The 22,535-nt window shown below is 53.6% G+C and overlaps 2 protein-coding genes across 2 annotated transcripts; both read left to right on the forward strand.

Moving 5' to 3' along the window:
• Positions 1-52: 52 nt before the first annotated feature.
• Positions 53-4,062, forward strand: MRPL2 (mitochondrial ribosomal protein L2). The gene is made up of 7 exons (XM_019457183.2): positions 53-263; positions 1,526-1,694; positions 2,525-2,666; positions 2,779-2,894; positions 2,971-3,081; positions 3,384-3,457; positions 3,815-4,062. The coding sequence occupies exons 1-7, from the start codon at positions 168-170 to the stop codon at positions 4,025-4,027; spliced, it is 921 nt and encodes a 306-aa protein (XP_019312728.1). The 5' UTR covers positions 53-167; the 3' UTR covers positions 4,028-4,062.
• A 277-nt stretch (positions 4,063-4,339) lies between these two features.
• CUL7 (cullin 7) lies at positions 4,340-19,189 on the forward strand. Its single transcript, XM_019457178.2, has 26 exons — positions 4,340-4,796; positions 5,604-6,191; positions 6,774-6,925; positions 7,065-7,565; positions 8,094-8,232; positions 8,326-8,528; positions 8,822-9,050; positions 9,746-9,983; positions 10,067-10,172; positions 11,146-11,373; positions 11,668-11,758; positions 11,857-12,028; positions 12,209-12,314; positions 12,606-12,701; positions 12,891-13,066; positions 13,399-13,532; positions 13,831-14,013; positions 14,231-14,337; positions 14,427-14,609; positions 16,087-16,247; positions 16,402-16,618; positions 16,725-17,007; positions 17,764-17,909; positions 18,057-18,183; positions 18,261-18,466; positions 18,812-19,189. The coding sequence occupies exons 2-26, from the start codon at positions 5,612-5,614 to the stop codon at positions 19,133-19,135; spliced, it is 5,088 nt and encodes a 1,695-aa protein (XP_019312723.2). The 5' UTR covers positions 4,340-4,796; positions 5,604-5,611; the 3' UTR covers positions 19,136-19,189.
• Positions 19,190-22,535: the final 3,346 nt, after the last annotated feature.

Raw genomic sequence — 22,535 nt, forward strand, 5'->3', positions numbered from 1 at the left:
CATGGAGGAAAGGAGGTGTGTATTCACCTTGGTCTCGGGTTGTCTGCCCACCTCATTACGTCATGAGAGCGACGGCACAGGGATTTGTTAGCGTCATCTAAAGGCGCCAGGCGGCCTGGCTAAAAGAAATGGTGGTGTGCTGAACCCCGCGGAGCTTGGCTATCGTCATGGCCCTAAGGGTACTGACTCGCGCTATGGGCTCACTGAGCCTGACGCCCCCGGCCGTCGCCACCCTTAGCTCGAGCCTGCTCCCGGCCGCCCAGGTAATCCACCCAATCTCGGAATGAGGCTGTTCCTATTCGGGCCGCCGGAGTGGGCACCCTGGGATGGGAGACGGAGAATGCGAGTCTGGTCAGGAGTCACGCCGGCCTGGGACGTTGGATAAGTCACTCTCAGCCTCAGCTTTCTCTTCTCTAATTGTGGCTGTTCCACAGGGTCACGGGATTCCTCGGACGAGATATTGGAGGTGAAAGTATCTTACAGATAACTGTACAGATTTCAATAATAACTGACGTTGAGTGTCAGTCATAAGCCAAGCATAAGTAATAGATGTTTTAAATAAATGAACTCCTAGGGCGCCTGAGTGGCTCAGTCTGTTAAGCATCCGAATTCGGCTCGGGTCGTGATCTCATGGGGGCTCGCTGCTGACAGCGCGGAGCCCGCTTGGGATCCTCTCTCTCTGCCCCTCCCCTGCTTGTGCGCACTCTCCCTCTCTCTCAAAAATAACTCCTTGCAACCACTGTATAAGGTAATTATCATTACCATTTTACGTATGAGAAAATTGATCAGCAGTCCAAGGTCATACATCAACTGTTGGAGCTACACAGTCTGGCTTCAAAGCCTGGTCTCTTAAACCATTAAAGACAAGTTATTGCTGAGATCAGAGAATGCAGGGCAAGATAGCAATATTAGGAGGCTAAGGTAAAGGTATCCTCAAAGTTCCTGGTGGGCAATTGGTGAGTCACAGAAAAGAGAAGTTGTAACTCTTGTTCCTCTGGCCCTTTCTGGGTGATGGTAGAGTTTGGCAGATGTATACTAAAAATCAAAACCAAACCAACCTACTCTGTGAAATGCTGGGAATACAGCAGGGAACAAGACAGAAATGACCCTTCCCCTCCATTCACATCTGAAATACTCCCAGAAACATAAATTCAGAGGGGCAAAAGGCATTGGTGCTGATGGTGGCACATGGATATGGGAAAGTTACCAGCTTTGGAGAAGGGAGTTGTTTAGGGAAGGAAGAGTTTCCCACAGAAGGAGAGGTTTGAGCCAAATTTGGAAGGAGATGCACCAAGGGGGAGAATATTCCATTGAAGAAGTACCTCAAATGAGAGATAATCAATACACATACACCTGTATAAACATTCCACCCTGGTATTTGTGCAAGGGTGAAGGGTGGAGCTTTTGGACAGCTGGTCTGGGACATTCTTAGAAGGAAGTAGGCTACTTGGTCTATTCCTTTACCCTTGGTTCTCCGATGCTTCTTCAGTTACCTTTTAAGGTAAAGAGATTTGTTTATCTCTAGGTGACAAGCAGTACCCTCCTCCAGCTGCCCTCTTCCTCATTGTTGCTCCTCTGCCGCCCAGTGCTTACGTCTGTGACCCTTAGTGCCAATTTTGTGTCCTGGAAGAGTCGTACCAAGTACACCATCACACCAGTGAAGATGAGGAAGTCTGGGGGCCGAAACCACACAGGTGAGACCAAGGGAAAAAGGATTTAAGCATTAAAGGGGAAAAACATGTTAGGATCCTAGGTCTATTTATTGAAAAGCAGAGGAATGTATTGAAAAATATGTTAGGATCCTAGGCCTATTTATTCAAAAATTTATTGGACTCCTTTTGCATGTAGTAGGTGTGTAAGAAACAAAGAGTATAACACAAAGCAACATGAAGGTAGTCTGTGCTCCTAAAGACTCTCTAGGTAATTAAAGAAAACCAGACATGTACATGAAGTTAATTATATTTTTCTTCATGCCTTTCAAAAATTTATGGGGTGCCTGGGTGGTTCAGTCAGTTAAGTGTCCAACTTTGGCTCAGGTCATGATCTCATGGCTTGTGAGTTCGAGCCCCGCATTGGGGCCTGTGCTAACAGCACAGAGCCTGGAGCCTACTCGGATTCTGTGTCTCCGGCTCTCTCTGCCCCTCCCACACTCATATACCACCCCCCCCACCACCTCAAAAATAAATAAATATTTTATTTTTAAAAATTTTAAAAAAAAATGAAAAAAAATTTACAATAGCTGAGCACTATTTACACCACTCAATAAACTGTTAGCATTCAATAATTTGTAGAGATTTTGTCTGGAAGTTTTATGTAATTTCAATATCTTATAATTATGTTCTTATCAAGTTCCATGTAGGTGTTTCCCCACCCCCGTTTACCATTTGCTGTGCAAATTTTTTGTCATTTTCTGCTCATCTCATAATGTTGGGAAGCATTGCTCTCTGCCCAGAATGGACCTGTTCCCACTGCTAGGAACTGATCATCTGACCTGGGTCATGTCTCTGCACTTTCCTGACCACAGGCCGAATCCAAGTGCATGGTATTGGCGGGGGCCACAAGCAACGTTATCGCATGATTGATTTTCTGCGGTTCCGGCCTGAGCTGGAAGCAAAGCCAGGACCCTTTGAGGAGAAGGTCATCGTGGTCCGCTATGATCCCTGTAGGCAAGTTTGGGATGTGAGATGATGATAGTGTAGCTGAATGACTGTTCTGTGGCTTTTCAGAAGATATAGGGCTGCCTAGATGATCTGCTCATATGTCCCTCACCCTGAACAGATCAGCAGACATAGCTCTGGTTGCTGGGGGCAGCCGGAAACGCTGGATCATTGCCACAGAAAACATGCAGGCTGGAGATATAATCCTGAACTCTGATCACATAGGCCGAATGGCAGGTAAGAGACAGCCACCAGACGTGTATGGGCTCAAAGGATGCAAGGGGTCTGGTGCTGATGAAGTTCTGTCTTTTAGTTGCTGCTCGGGAAGGGGATGCACATCCTCTTGGGGCCTTGCCTGTGGGGACTCTCATCAACAACGTGGAGAGTGAGCCAGGCCGGGGGGCCCAGTATATCCGAGCTGCAGGTATGAGGAAATGAGCTGCTTGGGGGTCTTACAATTTGGAAGGCCAAAGAGTACCTGAGGTCACAATTCTCTGAACCCTTGGACTCTTATGTGGTCCACTGGCAGAGAAAAAGAAGGAAAAACAAGGAAAATGAGAATGGAGAGGTGCATGTGTCTTGACTTAAAACATTGCATGCATCCTGCTTCATTGTATCTGCTCCTAAAGGGCAAAGCAAGGGCAGGGTATGGGGTATGTCCCCCTGTAAATCTGCTCCTACCTTTTCCTTTTTGGAGGGTGGCAAAGCTCCTTCTCCCTTACCCAGGGACATGTGGTGTGCTGCTACGGAAGGTGAATGGGACGGCCATCATCCAGCTGCCTTCCAAGAGACAGATGCAGGTGTGTGTGTGTGGGTACAGGTGGGAGGACCAACCAGCAAAGGAGGAAGTTTTGGAATGTACCCTTCTTGTCCAGGATAGTTCCCAGGTGTTTTATGTTGGGAACTACCATGAGCTAGGTGTGTCCTTTTCTGCCATGTAACTAGGCATGTCCTGTCAGTTTGACACTGTAATAGACAGGGAACAATGCCTCTTGTTTTCAACTACCATAGGACCTGCCCTTAGGTTCAATTATGCTGTGGTTTTCTCCTGTCCTCTCCCTTCTCTCATTGAGTGTAAGAAGCCTCAGAGTCATGCAGTCAACAATGTCAGGCTCTTTCCCCACGATGCATTCTCCTCTATCTGTTTTCTCTGTCAGGTTCTGGAAACGTGCATGGCAACAGTTGGCCGGGTATCCAACGTTGATCATAACAAACGGGTCATCGGCAAGGCTGGGCGGAACCGCTGGCTAGGCAAGAGGCCTTCCAGCGGGCTATGGCACCGCAAGGGGGGCTGGGCTGGCCGCAAGATTCGGCCACTGCCCCCTATGAAGAGTTACGTGAAGCTGCCCTCGGCTGCTGCCCAAAGCTGAGATCCCTGGATTCTAATAAAATCACCCCTCATTTTGAGCAGTTACTGTTTTTGGGGGGAGGGAGGATTGCACACACTAGACCCGGAAAAAAACACCAGAGCAAACAAGGACGGGAGAGGAGAAAGGACGATATGGGGCAAAGACTGGAGCTGCTCATTTCCAGCCGCGCCCCCCCCCCCCCCCCCCCGTGCCAGTTTTTTCTATGTAATGGTAGAGGGGAGAATAAATGACCTCCAAGGTCTCCTGTTCTGACTTCGGGAGTCGGGGAGAGCACTTCCGGTGGAAGGAAGGAGAATGAAAAGGAAGAGGAAAGGGCGGCACGGAGGAGGAGGAGGAGGTGCCGCGCGTCGCCGAGGTGGCACCGACGACTCCGCCCCGGAGCTCTCCCAGGGCCCCTAGCTTTCCGCTGGGTCTGGCGGAAATGAGCCACGACTCCGGGCAGGCGGGCAGGCGGCGGAGCCCCCAGAGCTGGGCGGGCGGCGCCGCAGGCTGGGCCCCGTCTCCGCCCTGCCCCGCCCTACCCAGGCTGCCGCTGACCTGCGCGCCGGGCGGTGACAGTGGCCGCCCGAGGTGCTCTGTCCCTGCACGCCACGCCCCCTGCCCGCCCGCTTGTCCTTCGGAGGCACGCCCCCTCTCGCCTCTCCGCCTCGACCCCCCTCGGGGGCCCAGGCGGGGCCCAAATCTCCGCCAGCATCGCCGCCATCGTCTGCGCCGCGTCCCTAGCTCAGCGAAGGAGAGGCCTCGCGCCGGACCCCCATCGCCTTCTGAGGTGGCCAGAGCCCCCCCGCCCCTACCCTGGATTTTCCTCCGCACTCTCGCCCACCGAGCCGCGCGCGCACCCGATTTCGCGTCCCCCACCCCAGTTCCACAGTGCCTTGGGATTCTCGTTTATCTGGCCTAGCCCCCTCCCCCGCACCTTGCCGCGCGCCCCCGGCTTCTAGGGTCCACCTAGCCCCCCGCCGTTCAACCCACCGGGTCTCCTGTCGCCCCCACCGGCCTTGCTGCTCCAGTGTCTCCAGTCCTGCGCGCTTGCAGCCCACCAGGCTTTCCTCCCAGCCCCTCGCGCCTTGCCCCCCCCATCCCACCAATTCTCCCCCACCAAATCTCTTGCCTCTGTGACACACTCCTGCGCTTCAACCATTGGAGCTAGCATCCCTACCCAGACACACTCGGGATCTCACTCCCCACCCCCCACTCCCCAACACACACCCCTCGGGGCTTCATGGATCCCCTTCTCAGGGCTGCTGCCTATGGCAGTGTGTTGGGATTCATTATGGCAAGGCTCCCCTGCCCCCACTGTCCCCTTCCCACTGCTCCAAACCAATCCACTCCAGGCTGCAGGGCCTTCGACCCTCCTTTCAACCAAATTTTGTGTTCTTAGAACAAACACCCTAGTGTTCCCTTGCTTAGGCCTGGCCCCACCCAGCCTGCAGCAGGCAACTCCTGGGCCCTTCTTTACCCCAGCCAACCTGACAGCTGTTGCCACACTTGCTTCCCCAACTCCTGGATATCCTTGATTTTTGGAACTCCCCCTCTCATTTTAGCTTGACTGTTCTCTTTTCCTTCTGTGTCTCAGGTGCCAGGATGGTGGGGGAACTCCGCTACAGGGAATTCAGAGTGCCCCTGGGGCCAGGCTTGCATGCCTATCCAGATGAGCTGATCCGCCAGCGGGTGGGCCATGATGGGCATCCTGAGTACCAGATCCGCTGGCTCATCCTCAGGCGTGGGGATGATGGGGAAGGGGGCTCTAGCCAAGTGGACTGCAAGGCCGAACACATCCTGCTGTGGATGTCCAACGACGAGATCTATGCCAACTGCCACAAGATGCTGGGCGAGGACGGCCAGGTCATCGGACCTTCTCAGGAGATTGCAGGGGAAGCTGGGGCCCTGGACAAATCTGTGCTGGGGGAAATGGAAACCGATGTGAAGTCTTTGATTCAGAGGGCCCTCCGGCAGCTGGAGGAGTGTGTGGGCACCATCCCTCCTGCTCCTTTGCTTCACACTGTCCACGTACTCAGCGCCTACGCCAGCATCGAGCCCCTCACTGGTGTATTCAAAGACCCAAGGGTCCTGGACTTGCTCATGCACATGTTGAGTAGTCCTGATTACCAGATTCGCTGGAGCGCGGGCCGGATGATACAAGCCCTGGCCTCTCATGATGCTGGTGAGAAGTAGTGTGGGGAGAAAGGAAGGGGAAGGTAGGTCAGCTCAGGGCCTCACAGGACACTGTGGCAAGAGCCTCTGCCTCATCAGTGCCTGAGTGATTCTGTTGCCTTTCTCTTTGAGTTGGGAGAAAAGGGGGTAGGAAGGAGGTGGGGGCACCTCTGCAGGAAGAGGAAGGATGCCTAGCTGGGGGGATGCTTGGCTGGGTCAGTCGGTGGAACACTGTACTCTTGATCTTGGGGTCATGAGTTCAAGCCCCATGTTAGGTGTAGAGATTACTCTAAAAAATAACAAAAGAAAGAGGACTGAGTCTTCAAGAACCTCCCATTAATTGGATCTCTATGCCAAGAAAGAGTTATTAGACAATTACAGATATAGATATTGCAGATATAGGTAGGTAGGTAGGTAGGTAGATAGGTAGGTAGGTAGGTAGATAGGTAGGTAGGTAGGTAGGTAGGTAGAGAGATCTATCAATCCTGTGTGTGGCAACAAGGGATCAGACTAAGACAGTAGAGGATCTAGGAGGGATGCCTGGGAAGGGCAATGTTAGGGAGCAGTTAACTGACTGGGGTATGGGTTTCAGGGACCCGGACCCAGATTCTTCTGTCGCTGAGCCAGCAAGAAGCCATTGAGAAACACCTAGATTTTGACAGCCGCTGTGCTCTGCTAGCTCTGTTTGCACAGGCCACACTCTCTGAACACCCCATGTCTTTTGAGGGTATCCAGCTGCCACAGGTATTCTGTGGGGAGGTGGGGGGGGGGCTGTGGACAAGATCTAGGGACCAGACCTTTGCACCCACCCTTGAAGGGTGGTGTGGAAAGAGTAGCTAGAGCTGGGACAAGGTGGACATAGGCCAAAGGTTGCATCCTACAGGTCCCAGGAAGGCTTCTCTTCTCCCTGGTGAAGCGCTATTTGCATGTCACTTCTCTTCTGGACCAGCTGAACGACAGTGCTGCAGAACCAGGAGCCCAGAACAACTCTGCTCCCGAGGAGTTGAGTGGGGAGAGGGGTCGACTGGAGCTGGAGTTCAGCATGGCCATGGGCACCCTCATCTCAGAGCTTGTGCAGGCCATGCGCTGGGACTGGGCCTCGAGCAAACAGGGGCCCTCGGCACGGTCTTCGTGCTCCATCTTCCAGCCCCAGCTGGCAGAGGCTGGCTCAGGGTTGCCACCCGCCCGGGTCCGGCCCTCCATTAGGAGGTCAAGGAGGTTCCGCCCTCGCTCTGAGTTTGCAAGTGGCAATACTTATGCCTTGTACGTGCGAGAGACGCTGCAGGCCGGGATGCGAGTTCGCATGCTGGATGACTACGAGGAGGTCAGCGCTGGGGACGAGGGTGAGTTCCGGCAGAGCAACAACGGCGTGCCCCCCGTGCAGGTGAGTGAGGGTGCGTGTGGGATACTGTTGGGGATTTAGCTGGGGAAGTATAACTGGGGTTCTGTGCAGGGGGCTCTGGCAGGCCACCCGCTGAGAAAGCCCCCATGGGGACTGGAATGGTTAAAGGGGAATCAACAGTTGAGAAGGGAGCCATTGGAGAGCTGAGAAAGTTGGAGTTGAGGGAGCTATCAGGTCAGGAAGACTCACTCCCAGGAAGAAACATATTGATATAGCAAGACTTTCCTAAAGGTCAGGGTCAGGGAGAGAGTAGGTGAGGCCAGGAGGAAGTGCGGGGAGCATGAGCCATCAAAGGATAGGGTGGGAGGAGAAGCAGAGCCCATCCCCATAGGAGAAGGCATCCTTTGTGTGTGTGTTCATGTTCTCCATATGCCAGCGTTGTGTTATTTGGAGGTTGTTCCAGACCTGGTCAGGTGGTCAGCCTGAGGGCTGTATGTCCTCATCATTGGGCCACAGCCAGTCATTGAGTGAGCCTTCTCTTCCCCTTCTCTTTTTTCCCATATCCTCCAGGTGTTGTGGGAGTCGACAGGCCGCACCTACTGGGTACACTGGCACATGCTGGAAATTCTGGGCTTTGAGGAAGACATTGAAGATGTGGTTGAGGCTGATGAGAACCATGGGGCTGTGGTCAGTGGAGCCCTGGGTGTAGGTGAGCCCTGGGAGAAAACAGGGTCAGCGCTGAGCAGAGGAACAGTGGTCTGGCTGGGTGGGCAGTGACATCCCCGTGCCCTGTGACCTGTAGCCACAGCCTTGCCCTCCTGGAGGTGGAAGCCCATGACAGAGCTCTATGCGGTACCCTACGTGCTGCCTGAGGATGAGGATGCTGAAGAAAGTGAACACTTGACCCAGGCAGAATGGTGGGAGCTCCTCTTCTTCATCAAGAAGCTGGATGGACCCGACCATCAGGAGGTTCTCCAGATCCTTCAGGAGAACCTGGATGGCGAGGTAGAGCCAGTCCAGACACCCAGAAGTTGGAGGGCTCACTGCAAGGGCTGGTCTGTGACAGAGCATTTGGAAGGCTGAGGATGGGGAGTGGAGGTCCACAGTTGTAAGGGGCTGCAGGGAAGAGATCTAGAACGTTCAGAGGCATTGGCAAGCTGTGTGAGAAAAGGCAGCTGCCAGCCATGAGCGGTTCCTCAAGGAGAGGATGTGTGTAGAGATCCCCACCCCTACCAACTGCCCCTGGAGCCTCTGTGCCAGCAGGGCTACCTACAGTGAGAGCTTCTCCCCGATGACAGATTCTGGATGACGAGATCCTGGCTGAGCTGGCTGTGCCCATGGAGTTGGCCCAGCACCTACTGCTGGCTCTGCCACAGCGACTCGATGACAGCGCTCTCAGGGACCTGCTCAACTGCCGTGTCTACAGGAAATATGGGCCTGAGGCCCTGGCAGGGCAGCCAGCTTACCCAACCCTGCCGGAAGCCCAGGCCCAGCCTCAGGAATCAGCAGATGCATCCAGAGTGGAAGGTGGGATGCCAAAAAGACCCTGCAGCTCTGCAGACTGGCTCTAGGAGAGTGCTAGCCCAGGAGAGGCATCTGTGCGGTTTTTGTGTAATCCCGTCTGGAACAGGTGGCACCTTAGGAAGAATCTGAAGCTTAGAGTCGCTCCCTCCAATGAGTGAGGGAGGATGGAAAGTCAGAAAATTGCAAGAGATTTGAGCCTTAAAAAGCCCCCACATTTGGGGGCGCCTGTGGGCGGCTCAGTTGGTTCATTGTTCAACTCTTGATTTCCACTCAGGTCATGATCCAAGAGTCATGAGATCGAGCCCCACGCCCAGTGCGGAGCCTACTTAAGATTCTCTCTCTGCCCCTCCCCTGTCCTCTCTCTCTCTCCCAAAAAAAAAAAAAAAAGTCCCCACATTGGACTTTTTCTAGTGTAGAGAAAGCCAAATTATTGCATGCTTTTAGATACAGGGAAATGCTCTGCTATTTGCAGACAGGAAGCTCCTTTGCTATTTTAAGAATATAAAACATAACATTTGTCACAAAATTGTCTTATAAATGCATTCAGAGATGCCCTAAGATCCCCAAACCTAACTTTTAGGGGGGCCAAAAAAAAAAAATGTTTTTAGGAGGCACTAGGAATTATGAATCTGTCTGTCCTTTTCTCATCCTAACATCACCGACAATGGCCAACCTTTGTAACTTCCATCTTCCCGTAGGAAAAGAACCCCCAACTCAGCATCCCGACACTCCTCTGAGGCGACTGATGGACAGCTGCGGTCTGCCTGGCAGAATCTTCCTGGACCTGGAGCGAGCCCTCAGCTCAGAGGGGCCTCGGGAGATGGAGATCAAGCCGCTCCTGCTGCAGCTGCAGAGGCAGCCCCAGCCCTTCCTCACCCTGATGCGGGGCCTCGACACCCCAGCGGCCAACAAGGCCCTGCACCTGACCGTTCTGAGGTGAGGGGGTGGGGAGGGGCATTTGGCAAAGGGGTCTTTGAGGCTGGCTACACATCTCTCTGCTGCTGCCGCCCGCTCCCCAGGATCCTGATGCAGCTGGTGGACTTCCCCGAGGCGCTGCTGCTCCCCTGGCATGAGGCCATGGATGCCTGCATGGCCTGCCTGCGGTCACCAGACACTGACCGAGAGGTACCCCTGCCCTGCTCCGGGGAGACGCTAGAGGGAGAGGGCGTAGGGCAGCCTCTGATGAGGCAGACCCCCTCCCTGGGCGAGGCTTGGGAGGGCACAATGGAGCCTTTGCGCTCTTGGTTCGGAATTTGTTTTTAAAACTGAATTTTATTTTTTCAAATAGGTAATACATTCATACAGGTCACAAATCAAAACAGTACAACAAGGTATACACTGAGAATTCCCACTTCTACCTCTTCTCACTTCCACCCAATTTTCCCAGTGCTTCTCCGCATGTACTTTATTGGTTACCATTTGTATTAATTTCTGTGTCCTTCTGGTGTATCCTTATGCAAATGCAAATATAAGCAAACCCAAGTGTGTGATCTTACATGCCATCTCCTTTCTTACACAAAAGGTTATGTCTGTATTACAGTAAAAGCCTCGGTACCTCCTGTTTGGCTGGGCCTGTGGGGATAAGGTGGATGAAGGAGGTAGAGAGTACATCACATCTCAGAGTCTCCTGCCACAGGGAGGTCCTGGGCTTGGAAGGCTTGGCAGTGGGTGTCTGCAGTGCACACCTTTGGGCTGTTACCCAGGTTTTCATTTCAGAGGTTGACTCATTGAGTGTCCCTCTGTGCCCCCTCCCTGCCTGTGCTTAGGGCCTGAGCATCTCAAAATGCAGCCCCACAACTGGTTCTTGGGACACAGCCTAAAAGGGAACAACCTGGGAAGCTCTCTGCACCTATTGCCAACAAAATCAGTGGTTGAGAACCCCAGGACGGCAGAGTATCTCTTAGCTTTTCCTTATCTGTTTGCCTTAGGTTCTCTAACTCCACTCAGCCCTCGTGTCTCCCCGCTTCCTGCCTTTTTACTTCCTCACTCTGTCTTTTCACTGCAGTTGCCCCGGTACCCAGCGGGTGTAAATACTACTGAAGATGCCCTGTGGCCTGTGCCTTGTGCCCTTTATGCACCCACCCTGTCCCCATGTCAGGTGCTCCAGGAACTCATCTTCTTCCTGCACCGCCTGGCCTCTGTGAGCAGGGACTACGCCGTGGTGCTGAATCAGCTGGGAGCCCGAGATGCCATCTCCAAGGCACTGGAAAAGCACCTGGGAAAACTGGATCTGGCTCAGGAGCTGCGGGACATGGTGTTCAAGTGTGAGAAGCATGCCCACCTCTACCGGAAACTCACCACCAACATCCTGGGAGGCTGCATCCAGGTCAGGAAAGAGGGCAGGGGGAGGCTGTGGGTTCACAGCTGGGTAAGAATATGAAACCTGAGTGGGACCGGAGGAAGGGACCGTGTTCCTGAATTTGGGAAAGACAGGAGAGTCTGATGAGCCTGTGGGCATTTGTTCTCTGCACCACCTTCCGCATCTCCCACTCTGCCTCTGCCAGGGTTCTGGAGGAAGTCCCATTGCTGCTGGGTCTTTCCTTCATATGTGTTCCCGTGTGTCCTCCATGTGTGCCCTCCCTCCTCCCCACGCCCCTTCTCTCCGATGTTCCGGCTGCAGATGGTGTTGGGCCAGATCGAAGACCACAGACGAACCCACCGACCCATCAACATCCCCTTCTTTGACGTGTTCCTCAGATATCTGTGCCAGGGTCTGTGCCTGTCCCCACGTTACTCCACACCCCTCCACCCCTGTTTTCCCTCCACACCTACCAGGCTGTGACGGCCACCCCTTCCCACTTGCCCCCAGGCTCCAGCGTGGAAATGAAGGAGGACAAGTGCTGGGAGAAGGTGGAGGTGTCTTCCAACCCGCACCGGGCCAGCAAGCTGACGGATCGAAACCCCAAGACCTACTGGGAGTCCAATGGCAGCGCCGGCTCCCACTACATCACCTTGCACATGCACCAGGGCATCCTCATCAGGTAACAGGCCCCATGTATGTGCTCAGCGACACACATACTTTTTCGTGACTTCCCTTTGTTTGTTTGGGGGAAGCACTGCTCCCCCCGCCCAACACAAACATGACCAAAGAGTCCCCTTGCCTCTGTCTACAAGGACCCTACTGGTTCCAGTTCTGATTGTTTCCTTTTCCCTGCTCCCAGGCAGCTGACTCTCCTGGTGGCTAGTGAAGACTCGAGCTATATGCCGGCCAGGGTGGTGGTGTTTGGGGGCGACAGCACCAACTCTCTTAACACAGAGCTCAACTCGGTAGGGACCCCTATACCATGAGACCACCTTCACAGGGTCCGCCCTCCTGCCCAGACTCCTAAACTCCTAAATTCTTCCCTGTCTTGCGCCCCCTAGAATGTAGAGTCCTTTCTCCCTGTGCCTATGTGATGGCATCAGGCCCTGAGCAGTGAGGATGGCATCGGGACCCCTTTGTCAGGACCCCTTACCCCTCCCCGGGCTAAGGGAAGGACAGAACAGGAGCAGACTTGAGTGCCCTCAGCATTCCCATCCACACACATGGAGGTAACAGCACTCTCTGCCCCCAACCAGGTGAACGTGATGCCCTCGGCCAGCCGGGTGATCCTCCTGGAGAACCTGACCCACTTCTGGCCCATCATCCAGATCCGCATAAAGCGCTGCCAGCAGGTTTGGCAGGAGTATGGGGTGTGGTCCGGGGACACAGAGCTCTGGGTTGTGTAACTGTTGCAGATCGTGAGCCAGAGCTCCAGGCTAGGCCCTGGGCAGCTCCAGGAATAAGGCCCAAAGGTGTGGCTGACCCCAGCCCGCTCTGAGGAGGATGCAGAGCAGGTGAAAATAGGCGTGTGCACATTGCAGGGCGGCATCGACACACGCATTCGGGGGTTGGAGGTCCTAGGCCCTAAGCCCACATTCTGGCCAGTGTTTCGGGAGCAGCTGTGTCGTCACACACGCCTCTTCTACATGGTTCGGGCACAGGCTTGGAGCCAGGACATAGCAGAGGACCGCAGGAGCCTCCTGCACCTGAGTTCTAGGTGTGTGCGAGCATGTGTGTGTGGCTGTGTGTGTGCGGCAGGTAAGACTGTTATGGGTGGCCCTGGCCCTTCTGTGGAGGGTATAGATGGAGAGCCAACATGTTTGGGAAAGGGGCTGGCGTGCTCTACAGTTTGGGGAAGGAAAGAAAGAATAAAGAGATTTCTTTGGTGGGTTGGGTGTGGGATGTGTCTGTTAACATGGGACAGCTTCAAAGTACCGGGTGGGGATTTGGTCTGGTTGGTAGGGGCTACCCTGCCATTAGGCTGGGAAGATGCTAGGATAACTTACATCTTGAGCCTCTGACACCTGCCTCCCCCATCCTCACCCCCAGGCTCAATGGGGCTCTGCGTCAGGAGCAGAATTTTGCTGATCGCTTCCTCCCTGACGATGAGGCCGCCCAAGCGCTGGGCAAGACCTGCTGGGAAGCCCTGGTCAGCCCCCTGGTGCAGAACATCACCTCCCCCGGTAACCATTGCGACCCCTGGCCCCACTAATCGGCCCCTTCTTGTTCTGCCCCAGAGCCACCTATATTATGCCCTTGGCCCTTTTGGTACCTATGTTTGTTTGGTAGCCCAGTGCCCCCCTTCTCCTAACCACCTCCTTTCCTACATCTCCCAGGTGTCAGCTGACACCATAAGGACAGGTGGGCCTCGCTACCTGCGCCAACCCCATATGTTCTGTCCAATCCCTTTCTTGGTGCTTTCGTCCTCTTCCCCTGCCCTGGAGACATGGCCCACCACGGCTTGTTTTTCCCAATCTCCAGATGAGGATGGCATCAGCCCCCTGGGCTGGCTGCTGGACCAGTACCTGGAGTGTCGGGAGGCTGCCCACAATCCCCAGAGCCGCGCGGCTGCTTTCTCCTCACGGGTGCGCCGCCTCACCCACCTGCTGGTGCACGTGGAGCCCTGTGAGGCGCCCCCTCCAGCGGTGGCCGCTCCCCGGCCCAGTGAGTACCTGAGATTCAGGTGGGAGCTCGGTTAGGATGGCCTTCTGTCCCTCCTCCCGCTTTCCCTCCCTACCCACTAAGCCTGTTCACCTGTTTGTTTCATCCCTGCTCAGGAGCATCGTTCTGGGGTGGCAGGAGGTCAGGAACAGCCCCGGGGCTCACGCTGAGCTGAGGGGCTGCTCCCACCTTGCCTCTGCCCCCTCCCCTGTCTCCACAGAGGGCAGAAACAGAAGCCATGACTGGAGCTCCCTGGCTACCCGGGGGCTTCCCAGCAGCATCGTGAGAAACCTGACCCGCTGCTGGCGGGCCGTGGTGGAGGAGCAGGTGGGTAGGGGCAGGTGCCGGGGAGGGAGGGTGCAACTGTCTGGTGGCATGCTGGGCTGTCCCTTCACGCTGCAGCCGCTCTCCTCCAGGTGAACAACTTTCTGACCTCACGCTGGCGGGATGGTGACTTTGTGCCGCGTTACTGTGAACACTTCCATAATCTGCAGAAGTCGAGCTCGGAGCTGTTTGGGCCACGGGCAGCCTTCCTGCTGGCGCTGCAGAACGGCTGTGCCGGTGCCTTGCTGAAGCTCTCATTTCTCAAAGCTGCCCATGTAAGCCTCCCGCCCTCGCCTCTGCCCTGGACCTCTCCCTGCAAACCCCCCCTTCCCCACCTTCTCAAAACGACCACCCTTCCGTTCCCATTCAGCAAGGAACATGTATGGGTATATAACCATGTTTTAAAGATTCAGAGAGGGGCGCCTGGGTGGCTCAGTCGGTTGAGCGTCCAACTTCGGCTCAGGTCATGATCTTTGGGTTTGTGAGTTCAAGCCCTGCGTCCAGCTCTGTGCTGAAAGCTCAGAGCCTGGAGCCTGCTTTAGATTCCGTGTCTCCCTTTCTCTCTGCCCCTCCCCCACTCACACCTGCTCGCTCGCTCTCTCTCAAAAATAAACATTTAAAAAATTTAAATAAATAAAAAGTGAAACACATAGTGACCTGAAGCATGCTGTGCTAATATATCTTGATGTACTTTCTTCAGTCTGCGTGCATGATTTAACAGTTTACTCACGAGTAGCTAAAATGCTTTAGCCTGTTGTTTTTTGACCGTTACCTTAAAAGCCTTATTTCAGAGTTGCTATTTGTCCTTATTTTTTATTTAAAAAAAATTTTTTTAACATTTATTCATTTTTGAGAGAGAGAGTGTGAGCGGGGGAGAGGCAGAGAGACAGAGACAGAGACAGAATCTGAAAGCAGGCTCCAGGCTGCCAGCACAGAGCCCGACACGGGGCTCAAACTTATGAGCCATGAGATCATGATTTTTTATTTTTGTATAAATTCCATCTAATGGATGTACTATAATTTACTCCAGCATTCCTTAAATATTTAGTAAGTGCTTAAAATGTGTCAGGCACTGTGATAAGAGCAAGTTCCCTGTCCTCAAAGTTTATTGTCTTCTCGGGAAGGCGCACACTTAAGCAGATGACACACTAAGACAGGCTAAGCACCCTGGCCAGCCGACAGTAGAGCAGGGGGAGCTGAAGCAGTGGCTCCTTGAGTTGCTCCTGGTCATTCTGTTGTATCAGTAACACTGCAGCGTGACCATCTTTGTCCACATAAATTATTAACTCCCATTAAATTATTGTCATTAGTTTAATTTTTAGACATGTTCGGTGTGCAAAAACACTTCCTAATTTGCACAACTGTTAACCACTTTATAAAAGTTTGGTAAGTGGGGCGTCTGGGTGGCTCAGTCGGTTGAGCGTCCGACTTAAGCTCAGGTCATGATCTTGCAGTTCATGAGTTCGAGCCCCACGTTGAGATCTGTGCTGACAGCTCAGAGCCTGGAGCCTGCTTCGGATTCTGTGTCTCCCTCTCTCTCTGCCCCTCCCCTGCTCATGCTCTGTCTCTCTCTCTCTCTCAAAAATAAAACATTAAAAAAAAATTTTTTTTTTTTAAGTTTGGCAAAAGTGTTGACCAACTTACGAGGCAGCTTAGCTGTTCATATCTACGTCCTCAGACCTTCCTCTCTGTTCCCACTCACCTCCTCCAGTCACGCGTTCAGGGTTTTCCTGTGCCCTCCCCATTGCCCAGGTGAGTGAGCAGTTTGCCCGGCACATTGACCAGCGGATCCAGGGCAGTCGGATTGGCGGAGCCCGGGGGATGGAGATGCTAGTGCAGCTGCAGCGATGCCTGGAGACGGTCCTAATTTTCTCTGGCCTGGAGATAGCTACCACCTTCGAGCATTACTACCAGTGAGTGTGGACCTGGGGAGCGGATGACAGGGGCAGGTGCCAGGCGAGCACCTGGGAGTCTGGGGTTGGGGCAGGCTGGAGTCCTGGCGCAGGCAGCTGGGCCAGGCCGAGTGCCCACACTGAGGCTCGGCCCGGCCTGTGTGTGACACCGCAGGCACTACATGGCAGACCGTCTCCTGGGCGTGGGCTCGAGCTGGCTGGAGGGGGCCGTGCTGGAGCAGATCGGTCCCTGCTTCCCCAACCGCCTCCCCCAGCAGATGCTGCGGAGCCTGAGCATGTCCGAGGAGCTGCAGCGCCAGTTCCACGTCTACCAGCTCCAGCGGCTGGATCAGGAGCTCCTGAAGCTGGAGGACACCGAGAAGAAGATACAGGTGGGTGGCGGTAAAGGGATTAGCACGTGGGGAGGTAGGAGGAAGAGAGGAGAGGAGTAGACCAGAGGAGGCCCATCGGCTGTCGGGAACCCCGTCTCTTCTGCAGGGGGGCCACGAGGCCAGTGACAGGGAGCACAAGAGAGAGAAGGCAGAGGAGGCAGAAGGAGCGGGGGCAGCAGCGGCCACAGATGTGGCAGGGGAAGAGGAGGAGGACGAGGAGGAAGATGAGGATCTCTACTATGAAGGGGCGATGCCAGAAGTGTCCGTGCTGGTCCTGTCACCACGCTGCTGGCCCACTGCCTCCATCTGCCACACGCTGACCCCCAGAACCTGCCTGCCGGCCTATCTCAGGGGCACTTTGAACCGATATTCCAACTTCTACAACAAGAGTGAGGAGCTGGGCAGAGGGCGGGCGGGGGCCGGGGGGTGGGGGGGACTGGCTGGAAGAGGATGGGATTCAGGGAAAGAGCCTGTGGGTGGGGCTAGGCCCCAGGGTAGGAGCCTCAGTGAAGAAAGTGAGGAGCTTAGGTTTGGGGTGAGGGGGTGGGGTTGTCAAGCACCAGATCCCCAGACTGTTGCCTTTTCCATGCTTAAAACAGACATAGGACTCTCTTTAGAGAGTGGGAGGTGGGGAGGATGGAGTCAAGCGCACCTGAGGTCACCAGAAGGGACCTCCCTCAGTGGCAGGGCTCTGGCTCCTGGTCAGTCACCATAACCTAAGCTTCCCATTGGGGGCTGATCCTGGCCTGGGCAGCAACACAGGAGGGGGAAGAGACTCAGACGCTGCCCTCAGGGGGCTCCCAGACTAACCAGGGAGAACTAATTTCTCGTGGATATTCCAGTTTGATGAGAGCCCCAGTCCTTCCTCATTTTGTGGTTTTGGCCTCCCTTAAAAAAATAGGGAACTCCTGGAAGTCACTGATCAGAATCCCCTTGCACAAGGCTAGGCACAGAGTGGGCTCCCGGATTCCTGAGGCTTACCCAGGAGGCAGATACAGGGAAGGCTAAGCTCTAGAAGTTCAGACCAGGAACCACGGTATCCATAAACACTGGGACACATGCTCTGCAGACATTAGCAGGGGCAGAGCTCAACCGACAGTACCCCCTCACCAGCCCTGACTCCTTTTCTCCCTGACCCTTCTCAGGCCAGAGTTACCCTGCCCTGGAGCGGGGCCCTCAGAGGCGACTGCAGTGGACATGGCTGGGTCGGGCTGAGCTGCAGTTTGGGGACCAGACCCTGCATGTGTCCACCGTGCAGATGTGGCTGCTGCTGTATCTCAATGACCTGAAGGTGGCCCTGCTCCTCTATGCATCTGTGCTCTCTGTAGCTTGTCCCTCACCCTTCCTCCCTAAACCTCGACTCCCTATCCTCCCTCCCTGTACCTTCTCTGCTCCACCCCTTAGGGAAGACTAGAATGTTTCCCTCCTCTTCTTTAAGGCTGTCTCTGTGGAGAGTCTGCTGGCACTCTCCGGGCTCTCTCCAGACATGCTCAATCAGGCGATTGGGCCTCTTACCTCTTCGAGAGGCCCCCTGGACCTTCAAGAGCAAAAGGATGTCCCAGGAGGTGTGTACCTGGGGCAGAGGGGCCTCTGCTCTCAGCCTCCTTGTGGGCCCCCCACTGAAGACCAGTGCTTATTTCAGGGGTGCTCAAGATTCGAGATGGCAGCGAGGAGCCCAGGCCAAGGAGGGGCAATGTGTGGCTCATCCCACCTCAGACATACCTGAAAGCAGAGGATGAAGAGGGCCGGAACTTGGAGAAGAGGCGGAACCTTTTGAATTGCCTCATTGTCCGAATCCTCAAGGCCCATGGGGATGAGGGGCTGCATATTGACCAGCTTGTCTGCCGGGTAGGTGGGGCTGGGCAGTGGGGGAAGGAACTTTCCGGTGGGGGCAGGCGGGAGCAGGGGGAGGCGGGTCCACATTTGAAGCCTCTGGTTCACTACGGAGCCTGTATGTGTGTAAGGGGTGGGGTTGGGGGAGTCTGTATGTGTGTAAGGGGTGGGGTTGGGGGGAGTCTGTATGTGTGTAAGGGGTGGGGTTGGGGGAGCCTGTATGTATGTAAGGGGTGGGGTTGGGGCGTGCCTGATGTCCTTAGAGCTCGCTGGCTAGAGGCTTGTGCCTGGAGTGGAAGCTAGAGGTGGAGTGAGCTGGGTCTCTCCAACCTGCTGTTCGCCCTTCCCTCTCCTTCCCAGGTCCTGGACGCTTGGCAGAAGGGCCCATGTCCTCCCAGGGGTTTGGTCAGCAGCCTCGGTAGGGGATCTGCCTGCAACAGTACCGATGTCCTCTCCTGCATCCTGCACCTCCTGAGCAAGGGCACAGTGAGACGCCATGATGACCGGCCCCAGACGCTGTCCTATGCAGTCCCTGTGACTGTGATGGAGCCTCACACCGAGTCCCTGAACCCAGGCTCCTCGGGCCCCAACCCACCCCTCACCTTCCATACCCTGCAGATTCGCTCCCGGGGCGTGCCCTATGCCTCCTGCACAGGCACCCAGAGCTTCTCTACCTTCCGGTAGTCCTGGAGATGGGATCAGGGCTTTCTACAGAAATAAAATGCAGAAGTTTGGTTACATGGCTGGCGTGGTGAATACTAAGGATCTGACAGGGGCAGCAGGGACTTTCCTGGCTAAAAGGGGAAAGGAGCCAGCCCTCTGGCTCTGACACTGTCATCCCATGCCAGGAGTCACTATTAGGGTGAGGATGGCAGCCTGGGGAGAAAGGTGGAGGGAGTCAGGTGTGACTTAGCAGCCCCGCTCAGGAGGGGAATTAAGTGAACAGGGATAGACCCCCCCCCCCCCTTCTCAGTATGTGGCCAGAAGTGTTTTCACCTGGCAGGTTGGAGACCCGAGTTCCCCTTGCCATGCACTGGATGGCTTGTAACTCGGGCAGACTGTTAAGCACGGCTCCATATTCTTTCATTTGTAGAATTGGACCAGAGTCACTGTGGGTTCTGATGAGCACCAGGTATGGGAGCATTTGACATGCTAATGAGGCCCTCTCTTGGCTCCCACACCCAGCAGTTAGGATAATGCAGGGCATCTTCCCTAGGTAAGGCTGACAGGGTGAAAGTGACATAAAGGACGCTTGTGGCTACTGTAGACACCCAGGAGCCTGAGAGTGTATTCTGTCTCTAAGCTCCAGGATCTGGGCTGGAAGCAGAACTAGAAGGAACTGCAGCTCCCACAAGCTTCTGGTCATGCAGAGCCGTACGGTCGCCAAAGCCAGACTCCCACTAGTAGCAGCAACAGGCCACAGGCCACTGTCACCGAGGTTTGCTCTGTGCCACTAGAATGGACTCCCCCGGCCCCACCCACACGAGGAGGGCAGGTCAGGCCAGGGAACCCAGTGCCAGGGGTGGAGCTCTGCGTCCTGGCAGGGGTGATTAAGGGAGTGAGGAAGGAGTGACCCAGGCATCCTGAGTCCAAGGTTATTGCAGCCAAGAGATAAGGGAGAAGGATACAGAAGAAAGGAGGTGAAGAGGAGTGAGGAAGAGTCAGGTGGTAAGAGAGGGCACAGAGGCCAGACAGGGAACTGTGTGCCACCCAGGACTGAGATTTGGAATAGAATCTGTAAGGGAAACAGGCCAGGGCTCAGGAGAGTCAGGATGCCCAGGACAAGACAGCAAAACAGAGGGCAAACAGGGTAGCCACAGAAGGCCCATGATTGCTTTACTTTGCAGTATGGTGGCCCCATGATGCTGTTGGTGGTTCTCAGAGCAGAACCACCTGGTTGGTCCATGTTCTTCTATGAGGCAGAAGACAGGCAACAGGCACTGGCCCCCAGGGCACACTGGGGTTGCTAGTTTGTCACTTGGGTGAACAGTCCTGACTACCCTTCTCTTACCAGGACCAGTAAAGACCTAAGCCTCTTCCCCTGCCCTCAGGACTTTCCATCCCTACAGGGCACACACTTCCTGCGTGACTTGGGACAGAAGTTTGCTACCCTGACCCTTTTGTGAGACCATTCTCATAGCCTCTATTTCTTTATCCCAGATAGCTGGTTTGCACATAAAGGATCACGTATTAACTCCACTTACGTGAAATGCTCCAAAACAGGCAAATCTAGAGCCAGAAAGTGGTTTAGTGGCTGCCTAGAGCTGGGGAGACTGGGAAGAAATGGGGAGTGTCTGCTAGAGGATATGGGGTTTCTTTTTGGGGTGTCAAAAATGTTACAAAATTGGGATGGTTACACAACTCCAAATATACTAAAAACCATCACACTGTACAAGTTAAATGGGTGGAGGAAGTCAAGTGTGTAATATCAATTATATCTCAACTCAATACATTCCCAATAAAAATCAAAAAGCAAGTAGACCGACTAACCCATCGCTGAAGCTCAGAGCTCTCCAATGTCTCCTGTGGGCCCTTGATGAAGGGAAGAGTAGCAGGCTGAAGGCGTGGTGGGGCCAATACAGCCTTGTGATGGACATGCAGGTATGTTCATGACTACCCTTCATCTGAACCCCCCCCCCCTTTTTTTTTTAATGTTTATTTATTTTTGAGAGAGAGAGAGTGAGCAGGGGAGGGGCACAGAGAGAGTGGGGAGACAGAAGATCTGAAGCAGGCTCTGCAAGGACAGCAGAGAGCCCAATGCTGCGGGGCTGGAACTCATGAACCATGAGATTGTAACTTGAGCCAAAGTCAGACACTTAACCAAGTGAGCCACCCAGGCACCCCTAAACCCCCTTCTTATGCTTGGAAACCTCACACAAATTGAAGTTGAAGATAAAGCCCACCCCTCACCATATAAAAGACCAGATACTTGCTTTCCCAGCATTCCCCTTGCAGCCATATAACCAAGGTTTAGCTAATCAAATGCCTCTGCCAGGAATTTCTGAATCTAGAGCAAAACAAGAAGGAAAGTGGAATACCACTGGTGGCAACAGGGGCATCTTCACAACACTCTTGTTCCAAGATAGCATTTAGAGTGCTTTTTTAACTGCTCAGACTTAGCTGCCAACCAGATTTTTTTTTTTTTTTGAGCTTTTCTATTACCTTCTTAGTGTTTTTTGAGCCCAATAGTTCAATAGTCTTTTTCTTTTATCTGTCAGAATCTGTTCTTAGGATTGATCTATGTGGCATCAGGGACCTTGGAGCACTGGATCCCTCTGGGCAAGATAAAATATCCTGGTAGCTTTAGCCCTCAGCTTACAATCACTTGGGGGACAAACACTTTATGCTCCTTTCATAGTTCAGTCATCAGAATTACATCTACTCCTCCATTCCAGAAGCATAAAGCATTAGATATCCTAGCTTCTAATTCTACCTCTCTTCCTTTTCCTTATGACTGTTTTTTAGATGTTAGTCTTTAAAACATAGTAATTTCATGATTTATCACATTAAAAAACAAAAAACAAAAAACAAAAAACTATGCCCAAGGTGGGGCAAGATCAAGAGTTGCATGCTCTACTGACTGAGCCAGCCATCAATTTGTTTCCTGCTTGGAATTAATAGGGCTTTCTGAATCTTACTGCTTATAAATTTCAATTCTAGAAAATTCTCAGCCTCTTTAAAATATTCTCTTCTCTGGATTTCAGATTATATGTATTATACCTTCTTAATCTATCTTCCATGTTTTGTTCTTCCTATGTATTTTAATCCTTTCCTCAGTTTCCATTTCTCTGTATCCCTGTGTTCCATCTTTGTAACTTCAAATCTACTTCCGGTTCATTCTCCTTTTAGATGTGTCTAATCTGTTGCTTAACCATAAAGTTTCTTTCTTTTTTAAATGTTTATTTATTTTGAGAGACAGCAAGATAGGGAGAGTGCACGCTCATGTGAGAGAGAGAGAGAGAGAGAGAGAGAGAGAGAGAGAGAGAATCCTAAGCAGGCTCCGCACTGTCAGCATAGAGCCCAATGTGGGGCTCAATCCCACGAACCATGAGAAAGAGAGAGAGAGAGAGAGAGAGAGAGAGAG

Source organism: Panthera pardus, unplaced genomic scaffold, assembly GCF_024362965.1.
Source record: "Panthera pardus isolate Hobbes unplaced genomic scaffold, ASM2436296v1 HiC_scaffold_17, whole genome shotgun sequence".
Classification (NCBI taxonomy): Eukaryota; Metazoa; Chordata; class Mammalia; order Carnivora; family Felidae; genus Panthera; species Panthera pardus.